The sequence below is a fragment of the Vulpes vulpes genome, chromosome 5 (assembly GCF_048418805.1).
Source record: "Vulpes vulpes isolate BD-2025 chromosome 5, VulVul3, whole genome shotgun sequence".
Lineage (NCBI taxonomy): Eukaryota > Metazoa > Chordata > Mammalia > Carnivora > Canidae > Vulpes > Vulpes vulpes.
The window spans coordinates 41,928,652-41,945,068 of NC_132784.1; the positions used below are offsets into that span (position 1 = coordinate 41,928,652).

At 41.5% G+C, this 16,417-nt stretch overlaps 1 protein-coding gene across 30 annotated transcripts in view; it reads left to right on the top strand.

Moving 5' to 3' along the window:
* The window catches only part of ZNF532 (zinc finger protein 532), a 106,911-nt gene that overhangs the window by 57,665 nt on the left and 32,829 nt on the right, over nucleotides 1-16,417 (top strand). For 23 of the 30 annotated variants that reach the window (XM_072757992.1, XM_072758002.1, XM_072757987.1 and 20 more), the window contains 2 exons: nucleotides 7,199-7,380; nucleotides 11,521-11,697. The exons of 2 other annotated variants lie outside the window; for them this stretch is intronic. In XM_072757992.1, the coding sequence (XP_072614093.1) occupies nucleotides 7,199-7,380; nucleotides 11,521-11,697 (359 nt within the window). The remainder of the gene's footprint in view (nucleotides 1-7,198; nucleotides 7,381-11,520; nucleotides 11,698-16,417) is intronic. 5 more of the 30 variants (XM_072757998.1, XM_072757997.1, XM_072757994.1 and 2 more) reach the window with 1 other exon arrangement.

Here is a 16,417-nt window from a genome sequence, read left to right on the forward strand (position 1 = left end):
AGATGCTCAACCACTGAGACACCCTGGTGCCCCTGATTCTTTTTACATATTGTGAAGTTTATCTATTAATATTTTATTAGTGTTTTACATGTATATTCATCAGGGTTTTTATTTTTATTTTTTGATACTGTCTTTTATTGGTTTTGGACAGGTCAGTATTAGTTTTATATAATGCACTGAGAAGTGTTCTATTTTCTGAAAGAGACTGTACAATTAGGGTTCATTCTTCTTTCAATATTTGGTAGAATTCTTCAGTGAAACTTTCTGGGTCTAGAGATTTCTTTTCGCATTTTAAAAAAATACCTTCTGGGCTGGTAGAAGGGCTCCATCACTTGGTGTAGGGATGAAAGTCCCTCTTCCCTGCTGGCTTTCTCCGATACCATCTAGGCAGAGGTGTTGGGACAATTTACTACCATTTGCAAGAGCGTAGAAGTCTGGGTTGCACCTGGACTTGGTATGGTGGGTGTGCAGCCACAGTGTTTAATGTGGTATTTGGCTGGAGTAGAGCAGTCATTGTCTAAAAAGTTTTCTAATTTTTTTTTTTAAGATTTTATTTATTTATTCATGAGAGACACAGAGAGAAAGAGAGAGGCAGAGACACAGGGAGAGGGAGAAGCAAGCTCCATGCAGGGAGCCTGGTGTGGAACTCAATCCCGGGACTCCAGGATCATGCCCTGGGCCGAAGACAGGCGCTAAACCGCTGAGCCACCCAGGGATCCCCAAAAGTTTTCTATTTTGTTAGCCTGACCTTTCTCTGGTCCTTTGACTCGTGAGAGGAGACTTTTTTGGGGGATTTTTTTGGGGGGGTCTTGGTGTTTCTGGGTTGCCAGTTTCTTTAGCTCCAAATGTGGGCACGTGAGGCAAAAAAGAAACTGAGAGAACTCATCACTGTGTCATTCCTAGGGTTCTGAGGTCTTTAGCCAGCCTGACTTTTTCTCTCTGTTCTTCAGAGTCTTTTAATGTCTATTTTATACATAATGCCCGGAAGTTTACCTGTGCATGGTGGAAGGAATAGGGAAAGCTATTTCTTTCCCCCTTTCCTGGAAATAGACATTTCAATCTGTTTAAATATCCTTTATCCTTTAGAGCTGGTGTGGCTTTAAAGAGAGATCCCATAATTACATCGTTAGGCTCAGCCTGAGCCTTCCAGCTTGTGATGCTCAGTTGTTTTTTGGAACTAGGTGTCCTGGAAGCAAACATCCTACTTGACTCTCCTGGATTTCTCTCTTCTCTCCAGTTCAGACATTTCCATGCATCCTTGGCTCTTAGCCCACCCATGAAAGCAATTAGGGATAAGGAGGCGAATCTCTTCTTTTCCCTTTGTTGTCTGTAGAACCCAGCGTTTCTCTTGGGAACCACGTTTTCTTGGTTGAGCACAATCACCATTACCTTTTCATTACTCAGTTTTCTCCCCATTTAGATGTTGACTCCCATTGCTGTTGGAATGGGTCCTTCCAGGAGTTTCCCAGGGATGCTTGTTGGAATTCAGCAAAGGGTCTCTTTTTCTATTAACACCAATTGTGGCCACATGTGCTGGATCTCCTCCTGCCGTCTTCCCAGGCATGCGCATTTATCCTTTTGAGACCTTTTGAGAAGGTCGTGGGATGAAGGAGGGTTTTGGTGGCTTGATTTCTGCTGTGCCAGTTACTCCTCCTCTCTCAAATGTTCTGTGGCCAGTCTATACAAAAGTAGCGATTGCCACAGACCATCAGAGTGCCACTTTATAAATCACTGGCCTCTTGCTCCACACACCTGCTGGTAGAGGCCTCTCTACTCTAGGCCTCTACCAGCAGGGTTGGAATGTAGGGTTTAGCTCAAGGCCCACCGGCCCTACATTCCCCAAGCCAGAATCCAAGTCATGGAATTCCGTCCCACTCTGCTATGTGATAGGGACAGGGCTCCAGGCATGCTTAGCCCATGTCCTGGCTGCCCTGCCTGTGTCTGCTGATCTCCCGGAGGAGCAAGCAGCTGAAGGAGTGGGTGGGATGGCAAAGAATCTTGGGTGGGTCATTTCCCTGCCCAACCATGTGGAACCAAGCAGTGCAGTGAAAATGGAGTCCTGCGGGCCCTTGACTTTGTAACACCAGTAAATCTGCCCTGTTTGGAGGTCTTTCTGACCTATAATAATCCCTGCTCTGGGGCACATTGAGAAAAGGAGTGGGTGGAGGGGTGGAGAAGCTTCCTTATTCTCCATGAAGTATTTAAGAGCTGACAACTGTACTGTTAATAATTGATACTAAAATGTATCTGAATGGAATGTCTTTGCTTCACCTCTGGTAAAACCATGACTAAATTTAGCCAAGTACAGACTGAAAGTGCCTACTATATAACCTCTTAATTGGTAGAATGTTTTCTTCCTGTAGAATGGACATAGAATCAGAAAATGTTACAGGTCCTTTGGTCAACTCTTTTGTTTTACAGTTGAAGAAACAAATGCCCAGTGAGTAGCAGAATGGGGACTCAAGGCAAGATTTTTTTAATAGCCAATTCATTATTCTTTCCGCTTCGCCACGCCGATAACCTAGAATCTAGAAGCATTTTACACGGGCAGAGACCATAAGAATTATGAGAATGGAATCTTGGGTTCTAGCCAGGTCAGCTCCAAAAGTACAGTTAGAGGCGACTTTTCCTGTAGTGGTCCTCATTTTCAGGGATCGCTGATTCAGTTTAGTTTCTGAGCATCATTAACACAGCACGAAGCGTATATTAAATTATCATAAGTAGCTCCAGTCTGCTCTTCCGAGGCATACTCTGTCCAGGCACCTGCTCTGGAAACCCTGGAGCCCACCTCAGTGCCCTCGCCCACCCAAAATATTACTAGCTGGAGACTCTCCACTCTTGCTTGGTCCTGCTCTTCTTCTAAGTGACTCATTAAATTCTGGTCGGACCACTCCCATCCCAGTTTGCATTTCGACATCATCAACCTTTTCTCCCATGATTATCATCTGAGTAGATTATATGTGCTGACCATACCGCTTTCTGCAAATCTGCTCTTTCAACTGTCAACTCTTATTAGAAATTTTTAGTGCAGCAGAATGATTTGAGGACAAAACCACCACAACTCACCAGCTTGGAAACCAAAGTAGGTATAGTCCTTTCTGTTTGTAAATCTTGCTTTGTGTTATTTCTCACTTAAGTGCGATCTGAAATGAAATGTTTGTGTTCTCATCGTGAATAGGGATGAAAGCAAGAGCCAGAAAGCAAGCCGGGGTACTTTATTATTACTGGTATTATTTTTGGGGCAATTTTGCTGTAGCCAGAAGACCTCAAAACTGCCGTCAATGGGACAGAAGTAGTTTACGTAGCTCAGGGGCTGACTATTAAGCCGGTGGTGTTCTGACCTTCAGACCCATTGTTTCAGGCTGCTGTCAGCTTTGGTGTCTTGGTATGTAAGCCCAGTACATGGTTTATTTACTCATACTTCTCTGGCTTTTCTCACCCTTCCCAGGCAGTTTTTCTCCTTAAAACAAGAACTGAAACACATAGAATTCTTTCCCTGGTTACTCAGATAATTCCTCTTGCATGCAAGGAGGATGCCAAGCCCTAGCATCCCCGAGTCCTCAGTAGGACCGTGATGTGCCCCATTCCCCTTCCTGCCAGCTGTGTCTGCGCGCCAGCTGCCCGTGGCAGTGCCAGGACCGGGTGGAGAAGGCACAATATGAGTAATTGTCACATATGGAATGTGATTACTTTTCAGCTTTATCTTCCTGTCTCTTTCTCATGTTACTTGACTTTGGAAAAGTAGTATCTTACTTTAAAAAGTCGCAGTTCTCTGAGCAAAGGAGTCTGCCCCAGAGTAGGAAATTTAAGTTTTTATTTAAATTTTAGTTAGCTGACATAGAGTGTAATGTTAGAATTTAGTGATTCATCATTTATGTAAAACACCCAGTGCTCATCACAAGTGTCCTCCACACCTGTCACCCATTTAGCCCATCCCCTGTCCACCTGCCCACCTAATAGCCTACTATTGAGTGGAAGCCTTCCAATAACATAAACAGTTGATTAACATATTTTGTATGTTGTGTGTATTATATATCATATCCTTATGTAAGCTAGAGAAAAAAAAAAGTTAAAATCACAAGGAAGATAAATTACCTTGCAGTACTGTAAAAAATCCTCATGTACGTGGACCCGTGCAGTTCAAACCATGTTGTTCAAGGGCCAATTGTATACTTTTTTCTATTCAAACAGTAAGTACTGCCCCATTAAACTGCTTTATCTTCTTGTAAATAACCTCAACTTATATAGTAGAGAATTAGAGTTTTAAGATATATTGTAGTTCCTTTGATTTACAAAAAAGGAAGGAAAGTCAGATTCTTTTATACCACAAAGAATCCTGGTCTGACCCTGTACTAGTATATCCCCCCAAATCTGGAGAATGGGTGTTATTGCCACAAATTCAAAGTGTCTCAGAGAAGCTAATGGGATATTCTCTTTAGTGCTGTGAAAATGCTGTAGCACTGTCTCAGGAAGCAGGGGGTATTCACAGCATTATAACAGGTACAGTGAAGCTAAACACCTTCAGGGAGTACAGTTAGGCACGAGTCATATGAATTTAAAACTATTGGTACCACACAAGTATCAAGGAAGAGAATATCTACAACAAAAATACCATGCTTTTTCTCAAAATGGAATAGAGGCAAGAAGTGGAAGCAGGTACCTAGAGAGAAATGTGGAAGTAAATACAGTGTATGTGTATGAACATATATACACGTGTGTGTGTTTAAGTTATAGATAAGGTCTTTACCCAGTGTGATTCCCAGTGATGGAGTCTCCCATTTCAGTAACTGCAAAATATGGATGCATTTTTACTTGGGGCAGTAGTGTGTACTAGCTCCCACTTTCTGGAACTTCTGTGTCTAGAGTGGGTGAGAAGCCCCAGCCAGGGGAAATGGGTGAGTGCAAATACTCAGAGCTAGTCAGTGGCCAGGAAGGGAGAGGGGTGGGACAGCCGCCAGCAGCCCTCACAGAGCTCCCCCAGCCGGACCTCCCCACCACACAGGTGCATCACCAAGGGAATGCTTCCCCTCTCCAGGAAACAGGTCTGAGCAAGGTCGGTATTGAAATGGTGGCATTTGTTGTTGCTGTTATTCTTACCACGTTTTCCGTGGCCTTCACATTTCGAGAATTCTGTTGTAAAGAACACTCTGTAGTTCATAAAATCTCTTGAATCATTTCGATAATCTAACCTGCTAGCAACAAAGCCTTTTCATTTGCCAATATTTCCGTGACTGTTTTATATATTTTTAGAGGTATTATAAACAAGCAAATGCCCAACAGGGCAGAGTAAATAATTTATTGTGAATTTTGTGCGTATCACAAAGGGTATTTGTTGATATACCTTGACAAGAGATAATGTGAAAGCTATTTTCAGTTTTTTTTTCTTTCTTTTTTTTTTTTAGGTTTTCTTAGACTTATGTTGCTGTTTTTCCCCATTATCAAATAGCATAACAATATTGCTGTAGATAAAAGAGGGGCTATAGAGGCAGCTGTAGATATCCTCGAATCCTAACATGATGGTCAGGCACTTCTGATAGGTTAAGTAGTGAGCTCCTAGGTCCAGCAATGTATGCAGCTTCCCAATGATTTCACTTACCTATGTCCTAGATTGTTATGAGAATTGAATGAGATGTTGCATTTACATGTATTTAAAGTACTCAGTTCATGACTTGGCCTATAGTAGAGTGGGATCCCTATCTCAGTTGCGCGTGGAAACGCAGGTGTTATGATTCACTGCCTGGGATTAATGACCATGTGGGGAAAGCAAATAGAAGACCTGAGTTCAAAGGAACCAGTGATTACCTGTGATAGTGTAGACATCAACGGGATCTTCTAATGCATGAAGGTGCAGATGACTTTTCCTTGTTGTGGCTTGTTTTAATCCTGGCTGTATGCATTGTTAGAAGAGGAACTTTTTTTTTTTTTTTTAAATGATGCTGGCCTCATCAAAGCTGCCTGTGATGTTCTTATTTTGTGATTACAATAAACGTTTTGTGGGAAAACATTTGTATTTTTAGTCCTTTCAGAAGGAAAGTTGGACAGAATTTTCAAGCAAGTTTCTGGTTCTCCATAGTTTAGTTGCTCAGAAATTTAAAACCTTGATTTTGGGGGCTTGATTTAAATGCTAAAAGAAAAAAATGTTTTAAAAGTGTTATGCCTCTTGTTATAAAAGGTCATTTTAAATCTTAGCCAGAGTCTGTATTTTGAGAATTTCTTTAACTGACTTCAGTACAAATTAGACAATTTAGAAGGTAGTAGATACTTGTTGCATGAATGGCTAACTAGAATTGGAATACGTTTTATCTTGTGCTGTGTTAGGTTTGCTTTGGGAGTAGACACAGTAAGTCTTCACTTTGTATTTACCTTAAGTTATCAGTTTTTGAGTTTTATATGCCATGATTACTGTTTATATCTAAGAGGATGAAAAAAAATGTGTTTTCAGTTTTAGTGTGTTTCAGGTTTTCCTGATTAGTGAAGTGTAGAGCCTTTTCCAGAGAGCATTTCTGTCTTTATATGTGACTAGATTTTAAGCTTTGTAAGGTTTCAGTTTAATATTGAAATTTATGTATCTGAATTTGAATTCATTGGTTATCTTATGAATCCTATAAACTCTAGCTCATCCATTGAAAGATGATTTCAAGGGGAAGAGAAATAACTAATTGCTGTGGTCATTCTTTTGCATTTCTGTATTTTAGATTTCAGGTAACTGAAGTGACTGGGGAAAGAAAGAAAGAAGCTGGATTAGTCTCTGATTAATTTTAATATTCTGAAGAAAGTTTTTTATGAGTTGTGGGAACTGGCTACTGTTGAGATAGATGCCTGTAAACTTGTAATTACACATTAAAGCTGACTTGCTAATGTAATTTGTAAGATGACCTCCTCTAATGCCCCTCCTCTGCACTGAACAAAATGTAAAAGTAACAAAATTGAAAGTCGGCCTGAAGCCGACATTCTCTTGACCTCATGTTTTGGGATGACCCTGACAACGTAGTGGTACATACTATTTTTATTTTCCAGGGCAAGGGATTTTTACATTAAACGTTTAACTTTCAAGTTTGATGTTTCCTTGGGTTTAGAATCTGTGCTAGCAGTATTTGAAATTAGCGATGTGCAATTATTTTGGGGTTTAACCACGCTTCTTTGCATATTAGAAACAACTTCGTAGGACCAACCCTGTTTCCCCCTCTGGTTTATCTAGAAGACTTGCACTATCTGCCAGATGCTGCTTCCTAACCAGTGCAGTTATGCATCTCACCAGAGAATCCATCAGCACAAATCTCCCTACACCTGCCCCGAGTGCGGGGCCATCTGCAGGTCGGTGCACTTCCAGAGCCACGTCACCAAGAACTGTCTGCACTACACGCGGAGAGTTGGTTTTCGGTCAGTATATTGTTCGCTTAAACGTGCAAGTAAAGCCTGTTCACTCGTAAACCGCACAGCGTTTCGCGCGGTCTGTGCACACCGTTTTCAGGGTCATACAGTGATACCTCAATTAACAGATCCTTTGGGAACCGAGTTCATTTGCGGTAGAGTTGGTCTGCGTGAGCCCTTGTGGTGTTGGCCCTCTGGTCCCTACAGAGCTGAGGGTAAACGGAGCCCGTCATCCTCCAAGACTGTGCATGCAGCCACGTTCGGCTTTGATGAACCACTAGAGCCTTTTCTTTCTGCACCCTTTCCAGCACCCTTCTCTTGTCACGTTCTCTGCATTTTAACTCCTATAAGAACACCGTGCATCTCTGTACCCCTTAATATGTCTCCTCTGATCCAAACAGAAAAGGTGCATGGTCCCTTCCTTTTACTTCTTCCTGTCAAAGGATTGGGTGTTTGTCTTTTCCTAACATCGCTCTTTGTGGAAGAATCTTCCACCTCAGATAACCTTCCTCCATCCCTTCTTCCCCATTACCCAGGTCCGGGCATTTCCCTCGTCTGTGTACATCTTAGCTATGGCCCCTCTCACTGCCCACCCAAGAATCTCAGATAACGTCTTCTACAACATCTGGCGAATCTAATGTTCATTTAGCTATCATTGAGTGATAATGTATTTGAACTTGGCCTTCTACTTTGTGACCTTCTGAAATGCATTCCTGTGCCTTTTATATTTTGACTCCACGGAGGTCAGCCAAGGAAATATGTCGTTGATACACAGTGTCTTTGTTAATAGAGGTATTACTGTACTGTGTGTTTATCTTAAAATTAAGTGTTTGGTTGCCTGTAACTTGAATGTTAGCCTGTTAATACAGTGATGTCTTCTAGTTATACAGTTATGATATTTTATAAAAATGAAGTCTAGTCGGCATAATTGGATGCTTTTATTTCAGTTAAATTTAGGTTGCAGCATCATCAACTCCTTGGTGGCTCTGTCCATTTTTCTAACACTTAGACTTCATTCATATTTTTATCTCATGCCTCCAAACCTGTGATGGGCAAATGCTTAATGCGTGGGGATCCACCCTAGTAGGAAATGTTTGGTTTGGAGATTAAGGAGCTAGAGTTTTTTGCCACTAGTTTTGTGGTAATTCATGTATTCTTTCCTATGCCATGGTGCCTCTGTCTGTAAAATTGGTGTGGTACCTGGGATGTTACAGAGTAAAACAGGATGATCAAAACGCATGCTCTGTGTGCAGAGGAGAGCCACACATTGAAGGTGCCCTCCTTCCACAAAACCAATATACCACCGATAACGTTGGTTCTTATCCCATGTTTTGAAACTGTTATTACTGGGTTCTTTGTTTAATAATGGAAAGCAGTTCTGCAACATTTTCTCTTGTGTTCTTCTTTTAACAGATGCCAAACTTTGCTCAAATGTTTATTTTTTGAGTATAATGAAAGTAAACTTAGGCTGGAATGAATAAAGGAAGCAGGACTTCTGCAATTCTCGCTATTCCTGGTGTCTTTCCTAAATTAAAACAAGCTCTACAGTCAAGCTAAAAGTAATCAACGCCGTTGGAAAAGCTTATCCCTTGCCCCCCCCCCCCCCCCAAAGTTACTTAAATTTGGCATTTGGAATTTAAAAAATTTGTGTTTAGTAGAGTTTTTTTTTTTTTTCTTGGAGTTGAGGCTTAGAAGAGCTGTAAAAATACTACTATGTGTGCATTCTGCTTGTTCATGTTTACCTCTTTAGGTGGGAGAAAAAAAATGTTTGACCTTAATTTTCAAATAATGACCCAGCCTAATACTTGACAGGGACTTAGCAGTCCCTTGGCCTTGTTATTTCTACCATGCTCCTTTTTGGCTCTATATTTAATCAATTTCAACTTGTTGTTTTCTTTGGCCAGAGAAGTCTCTCTAACATAGTTCCCATGCCTTACTTGTTTCTTATGACTCATCGTGCTTTGTTCTTTCTCCTCTTGATCAAGAGCATCTCCCAGATACCGAAGGGGTCACTCGTAGCTCCTGGTTGATTTGGTAAATGTCCTATGTTTCTATGAATTTTCCTACTTCTTGATCGATTAGATCTGCATTTAGAAAGGGAGGGAGGTTTATAGGGTTGCATACTATAAACATTAAAAAAATACATATTTTTTTAACACGAAGAGAAACTTGATTGGTACCCAGAACACAAAGGACCTCAGGTACACGAGATATTTATTAATTGACAGGATTTTAGTAGCATTAAGATATCATATGAACCCTTCAAATTCTGTCATCTTATATATTTATCTTGTTTCCAGTCTTTGTCGGCCTCTGTTGTCCCTGAACCTTTTTCTTCCACCTGTGAGCAGATATTTAACACTCTCTCTTTTCTTAACTGGTTTTTAAATTCTCTGCTTTCTGTCCTCAATGCTAAAGAGGGTTTTCCCTTGGCTTCCATGGTGCTCTCTGGGCCACACCTTTGCCACCTCCTCCTTCAGCTACTGTCTAAATGCTTTCACTTCCTGTTTATATTCCTTGAGATTAAATCTTCCTTCCAGTCCAGGTGACTTGAGAGAATTAGTTCTTTGTTTCTTTTTGCCCTACCTAGGTCTTTGCCCTTTGAACACCACCTTTCTGCCCTTGATGAGAAAATTTTCCTGTTGATGGTGCTGGTGGAGAGGGTCCTTCTGTTTCGTTAGTAATCCATTTTTGTTTTCTGTGATCTTCCTCTTACGGAGCAATCATAGGCCTGTGGGGTTGGGAAGGACTAAAAAGTGACTGAGTTTGGCTCTTCTCCTTTTACAAACGAGAAACTGGCCCAGGGATGATCAGTAACGTGTTTAAGACCACACAAGTTCATATTAACCCAAAATAATTTCAGTGTGCTTGGGTGGCTTTATCACCTAAATAATAGTTCAAGTAGGTAAGATAGAAGGGCTTTCCTTATTCTGTTACTGTTTAGTGTTTTTAATGTATATGCTGCTGAACATTATGTCTTAAGTCATTTAAAAAGTTAATGCACGAATTATGATTTTTATGGAATGCTTGCAAAGCTTAACATGCATGCTCTATGGAACCCCTGCACTTTGGAGAATGCCCCTCCTGTGTGACTTTGGAAGCATCTCCATGAATTTGGAAGGGAGGTTCTAGGAACCAAAGTACCTTAAATTCATGCAGAAGTAATGGAGCATTGCCTGCTGGAAGGCAGGCCCTGTCTGCAGTGCCCCTTCCCATGTCAGCTCCCACCTTCATATCCAGGAGTATGTCTGCTTAGGTGCATGAAAGATTTACCTCCACAGACTCTTAGGCATCTACAGAGACCACCCTCAGGTAGTTTTCAGGTGTGAACAAGAAACAACAAACAAGGTCATCAAATGGATGTGTTACCAGTGTTGCTGAGAATCCCTACATGAGAAAGAGGAGATTTGGGGGAGCATTGCATTTAAGTGTCAGAGCTTGTTTCTGAAGGACTAGATTTGGTTAGCTCATGAACTAATCAAATTATTACACATTCAAGAAGTAAAGAAGTTAACTGGAAAGACTATTTAGTGATGTTGATTTTCAGAAGTTATTCATGTTATTTCTTAAATGTAAGTGTACTTGAGCTTATTTTCCGGGAGACAGTCTAGGTAGTTAACCTTCTCTACTCTCTAGGCCCCCTTAACTCCAGGTACATTGATCACATCAGTGTATCCAAGGAGACCGTGGCCATGGCTTTGAAGCCATACTTATTTGTTCTCACATGTAGATTGAGATAGGGAAGATTTCTTCCATTGAAAATGCCATTAGGTAGAGGGAGTGGTGAGGAACCTCAGAGCCTGGGGTTAGAATCCAGCACTTGGGAGTGTTCTCCAGAGTCACAAGCCATAGAGTCTTGCCGAGTTCCCTGGCCTTGACACAGCTCCCACAATCCATTGGTCTCCCCACCATCTGGAACCTGGCAGGTTTAAAGATGCCCAAGAAGTAGACCATTTTAGTTTTGTTTTTCTTCTTCATGATCTTCCTTCTTAAATATATAAAAATAATTTAATCTGTTATAAATAGAAAAAAAAAAAGACCTACTTCCTAGAGGCCATTGAAACATGCTCGTTCTACGTGACTTTTACGGTTACGGTGCACGTGCGTGAGGGCCCCGTGCTGACGACCGCGTGTTTGTTTTCCTGGCAGGTGTGTCCATTGCAATGTCGTGTACTCTGACGTGGCCGCTCTGAAGTCTCACATCCAGGGCTCTCACTGTGAAGTCTTCTACAAGTGTCCTATTTGTCCCATGGCGTTTAAGTCTGCCCCAAGCACACATTCCCATGCCTACACACAGCATCCTGGCGTCAAGATAGGAGAGCCAAAGTAAGTCCTGCTGCCTTCTGACTTTTATGCCACTGCTTTGTTAGTGATTTAGAGGAGGGAGTAGTTCTGTGGAATAAAACTGAAGATAAAAAGAATTATGCCGCCACGCAGACTTTGATGTTCCATGAAGTACAGCTGCTAGCTCATCACTACCTAAACTGTTCGGATCTTTGCAGGTGAAGCCTCTGTCCAAAAATGTCACTTATTATTTATGCTCTTATCTTCAGTTTTTATGAAGCGAGTGAATATTTATCAATTTCTGTTCTTTTTCTTAAGATGATTTTAACAAAAAAGTTCTAGGAGAACTGTAAAATACTGTCATCTTTTTTTTTTTTTTTTTAATATGGTTTCTTATAGGATACGCTTTTCGTCATAGCCTTAATACTAAGTCAGTTTAAAACACTGGTTACTGAATTTAACTTCCTAGCCAGTATAAGTCCTTGATTAGCAAGGGCAGATTCATTTTTGTCTTAATCTTGTTCTTAGTTTTGTCAATTTCTCCTTTGTCGAGTCTTTAATAATGAAGTGGTACTTGAGCAGACAGGGCTGCCTGCCTGTGTTACAGGCAGCTTAGCAGAGAAGTGGGAGCATGGGCTTTGGGTTCCAAGTCCTACCATCCACCCACCGGCTGTGAGGTCTGGGACCATCATGTGCTCTGTTTCAAGATCACCCCCCCCCCCCCCCCCCCAAAAAGTGAGAGTAGTCCTTATGTCCCAGGCTTTGTGAGGCTAAAGGAGGTGACATTGAAAATGTGTCTGGTGCACAGAGGGGCTCAGTACCTCTGGTCCTTTCCATACTTCCTCTTTGTTGTGTACCCAGTACGGGATTAGGTACTCGTGGTTAAGCTCATTTCATTCCCATATTATTTATGGCAATGTGGAATTTGGTTGTTGTGTGAGGTTAGATTTCCTGCCCAAAGCTATTGGTTGTTTGCCCATAATCCCATAATCAAGGAAGTATCAGAGGGAAGACGTGTAGATGGCCCATGTTATATATAATCTGGCTTTTGTGGTAACATTTAGTTTGGGGAAATAGTAATGACTGAATACTATAGGTGTGACCCTGTTTACTGAAAAAACAAGGCTAAAATGGGATTCTGTTCTAGAAAGACCTTAACTGTGAACTCTGGATCCTCAAAATGAAACACACTGCAGGTTAGGTCACCCCATATGTAACTTGGTATCTTGACCTTGAAGATGGACTTCAGTCAATTCTAAGGGCTTCACTATTCAAGGTAGTAAAACTTCTAGACACCAAAGCCGTATCTTGCCTCTAGTTAGTACAGTTTTTAATTTGGTTCTTTACTCAAATAAATAAATAAATAAATAAATCTTTACTGAAATCTGGAATAGTAGGTGTTACCTGGGAATGAATACAGGGCAGCAAATGATTAAGACCATAGCACATTATTTTCCCGGTTTGAGTAACACATAGGAAAAATTATTCCAGTATTTTCCTAAAATTATTTTTACTGCAGTGATTCTTTAATAAATACCACCTTTGAAGATACTCATCAACTACTATGTTTTAAACTATAAAACTTAAAAAAAAAAATATATATATATATATAGGTGAAATGCAACAAAACTGCCAAACCAGTGAACTTGAACTCAACTGTACTAATTCAGTGTGATGACGGTGCTTGGCTGAAGCGAGTCCTTCCTCACCTGCAGCCTGGCTGGGACACCAGGCGCTGCTCGTCGGGCTCCATGTGTCACGACTGTACTGCAGCGTGCCTTGGGATCGCTCTTCCCACCACCTTTCCCTGTTTAGGTTCCCGTAAAGCCGGCCTTCCTGTGCCGTGCTGGCTTACACTTGATTCAGAAGCTTCCTTTTGACTTTGCTCTATTTTATGTTAGCCCCCCCAAATCAGTAGCCCCGATGACAGTGGAGACGCAGGTATAGGAATCTCCTAGCAGAATTTGGTTACTAGGTGGTTATGCAAATAAATGCCTTATCATTATGCACATGATGTGTATTGATTTTTAAAGATGAGTGGAAAAATAACCCTTTCCCATTTTCTGTAGAGACTACATGGAGGTCTAAAAATATAGCCATAAAGTCCCATAGTCCCAGCACCTCAAAATGAAAAAAAGCACAGCGCAAGATTTTACTTCCGTTTTTTTTTTTTCTTGTAAAGATTTTTATTTAACATCTATGGTGTTTCTTAAGTGCCAGGCACTGTTGCAGTGCTGTGTTTCAGCATGTGGTCAGGCTTGTTACCCTGCTGTCTTAAAAGAAAATGGTGAACATTCTTTAATCTTTTCTGGGTAATCCCAGATCATTTTAAATACCCATTCCTGGATTTTGAGGTGATGGAGGTTTGTGTCTATTTTCATCTTTTCCTTGACAACTGATGAACAGCAGGTGTTTTTGCTGTTTTGTGCCTGCCTTTTATTTGCCACTCTAAATGCATATAAATGGAAAAGAGAGAACTCCAGAGTCTAGAATTATATAAGAGACAGTTTTTGAACCTGCCTCTAAGAAGTAAAGTGTGTACAGAATTACAACGGTGGCACGGTGGAGGGCTTTGGAGTCACATGAAGCTGAGGTTGAACCATGGCCCTGGGTTCTGTGCAACTTGAAGTAGAGTCTCTCGTTTCTGAGCCTGGCTGTGAAATGGTTCACCTTCTGGAGATGTGCGGCTTGTTCAGGACAGTGCTTTGCACTTAGCTGGATTCGGTCAGTGGTAACGAAGGTTTGTGGCAGTGATTTCAGAGCTTAGAATCTTTGATTCCATTCGTTTTTACGTTTGTTTCAAGGGTTGCACACTATTCTCGAGAGGTTAGGTGACTTTAAGTTGGACCTGAGTGTGGGTATTTGGTTGTAGCTTTCTTCTTTCTTTCTTTTATTATTTTTACTAAGTAGGCTCTTGTATTCAGGCTTTTAAGTTGGGCACAACATGGAGTCTAACACGGGACTTGAACTCATGATCTTGAGATCAAGACCTGAGCTGAGATCAAGAGTCAGATGCTCAACTGACTGAGCCACCCAGATACCCTGGTCTTTTTTCTTTTTCTTTTTAACCTCTTCCCCTCCCCTCTTCTCTCTAGTCCCCTTCTCATCCCATTTCCCCTCTCCCCTTAGTCTGCATATCTAACCATTCCCTCAGTCTTGCAACTAGGGTAGGATTCAATCAAATGCACAGGTTTGGCTTTCAGAACTCTTTACAACTCGACAGGACCTCCCCCAGTGTTCCCATAGCCTGGGGATCCAGCCACACCGTGTTTCTCTCTGTTCCCTTGCCACACTGTGCCCGAGCCTTTCCTGCACGTCTTCCGTCCCCTGCCTGGATGCTTCCTGTGGTTTTCTTCCCTTGTAGTGAGGGACTTTGCTCCATCTTCATGTTCTATCTCTGTCTGTGAGGTTCATTTATTCGGGCTTTGTTTTCTTCGTTTTTTTAACATGAGCACCGTTTTAACATTTCTCAATAGTTTCTATCCTACAGAAAAATTGAGAGAGACTCTGACATCCCTTCACCCAGATTCCCCAGTTGTCTCTATTCCTGACATTTCCTCCCACTGTTTCTTTCTCTGTCTCTCCTTTTCTCTTTCATGTTTAGGAATCATGGGGCAGCACGACATAAATATTGGAGTGTGTTCTGTTTCTCCTCCCATAAAGGTCGCCCACGTACGTCACCCTCATTCACCCCTCCCAGGCAGAGGTTGGTGCTGATTACCTTACTGCCCAATGGGTAGGGTCCCATTAAGATTTTTCTAAGAGGTGAAAACGTGTTTTTTTTTTTTTTTCCTTTCGGATTCAAAATCCTATCCAGGAGCAGGTTTGCATTTAATCATCCTGTCTCATCAGGGTTCTTTCGCCTGGAACAGTTGCTGGCTCTTCCCCCGCCTCTTATGTCTTTGGCCATCCGAAAGAGGCTACCGGCCCCTCGTTCTCAGGGTGACCCCCATCCGTCACTGCTTTCTTGTAGCTGGACACAGGACACGCACTCTTGGCAGGAGGCTCCTCGTGTCCCATCAGGGACACGTGCCTACCTGAGCTTATAATGGCAATGCTGACCTCCACCATGTAGACAGACTGGTGTCGGCCAGGCCTCTCTGCTATGAAGCCACCCCCTCCCCCTTTATATTCATTAGCAGTTGGCGGGGCGGTGTTCCAATCTCATACCAGCAAACTGTTCTCAGAAAAATGCTTGAGTAAATAGTTTATCTCCTCTTTTATACTTACTTTGTTAGTCAGTGGAAAGCAAAAGGAAAAAAAAAAAAGCAAACAAAACCCCTCCCCAAAGGAATGTAGCACGAATAAAATGGGCCAAGCCATTTTTCATGAAATAGTTATTTCTAAATATGTAAGAATAGAAGCCTGAGAAAAATTCTTAGCCTAGCTAGTAAATCTTTGTTGTTTTCCTGAGGCTGTTCTTTTTTTCTTATTGCTCTCTGCTAATTACAGAAAAATCAAGAACTATGGACAAGCAAAACAGTAAGAATACTTGTAGGATCATCCGGCAGTGACGATGACAGTTGTGTGAGCTTCTGTATCTTTTCTCACCTTGAAAAAAAATGTGGACGTATCGTATATGCTGTCTTTTCCCCTGTTGTTTTAATTTCCACGAGACTCTTCCCATTCATTGGTGCTTGTCTGTAGCATAATTTGTTTAAAAAAAAAAAAGACATAGTTGCGCTTACTTAACGACTCCTATTACTGAATGTTTGGGCTATTTTCAATTCGAGCTATTTATAATAGTGAACAAATGGACATC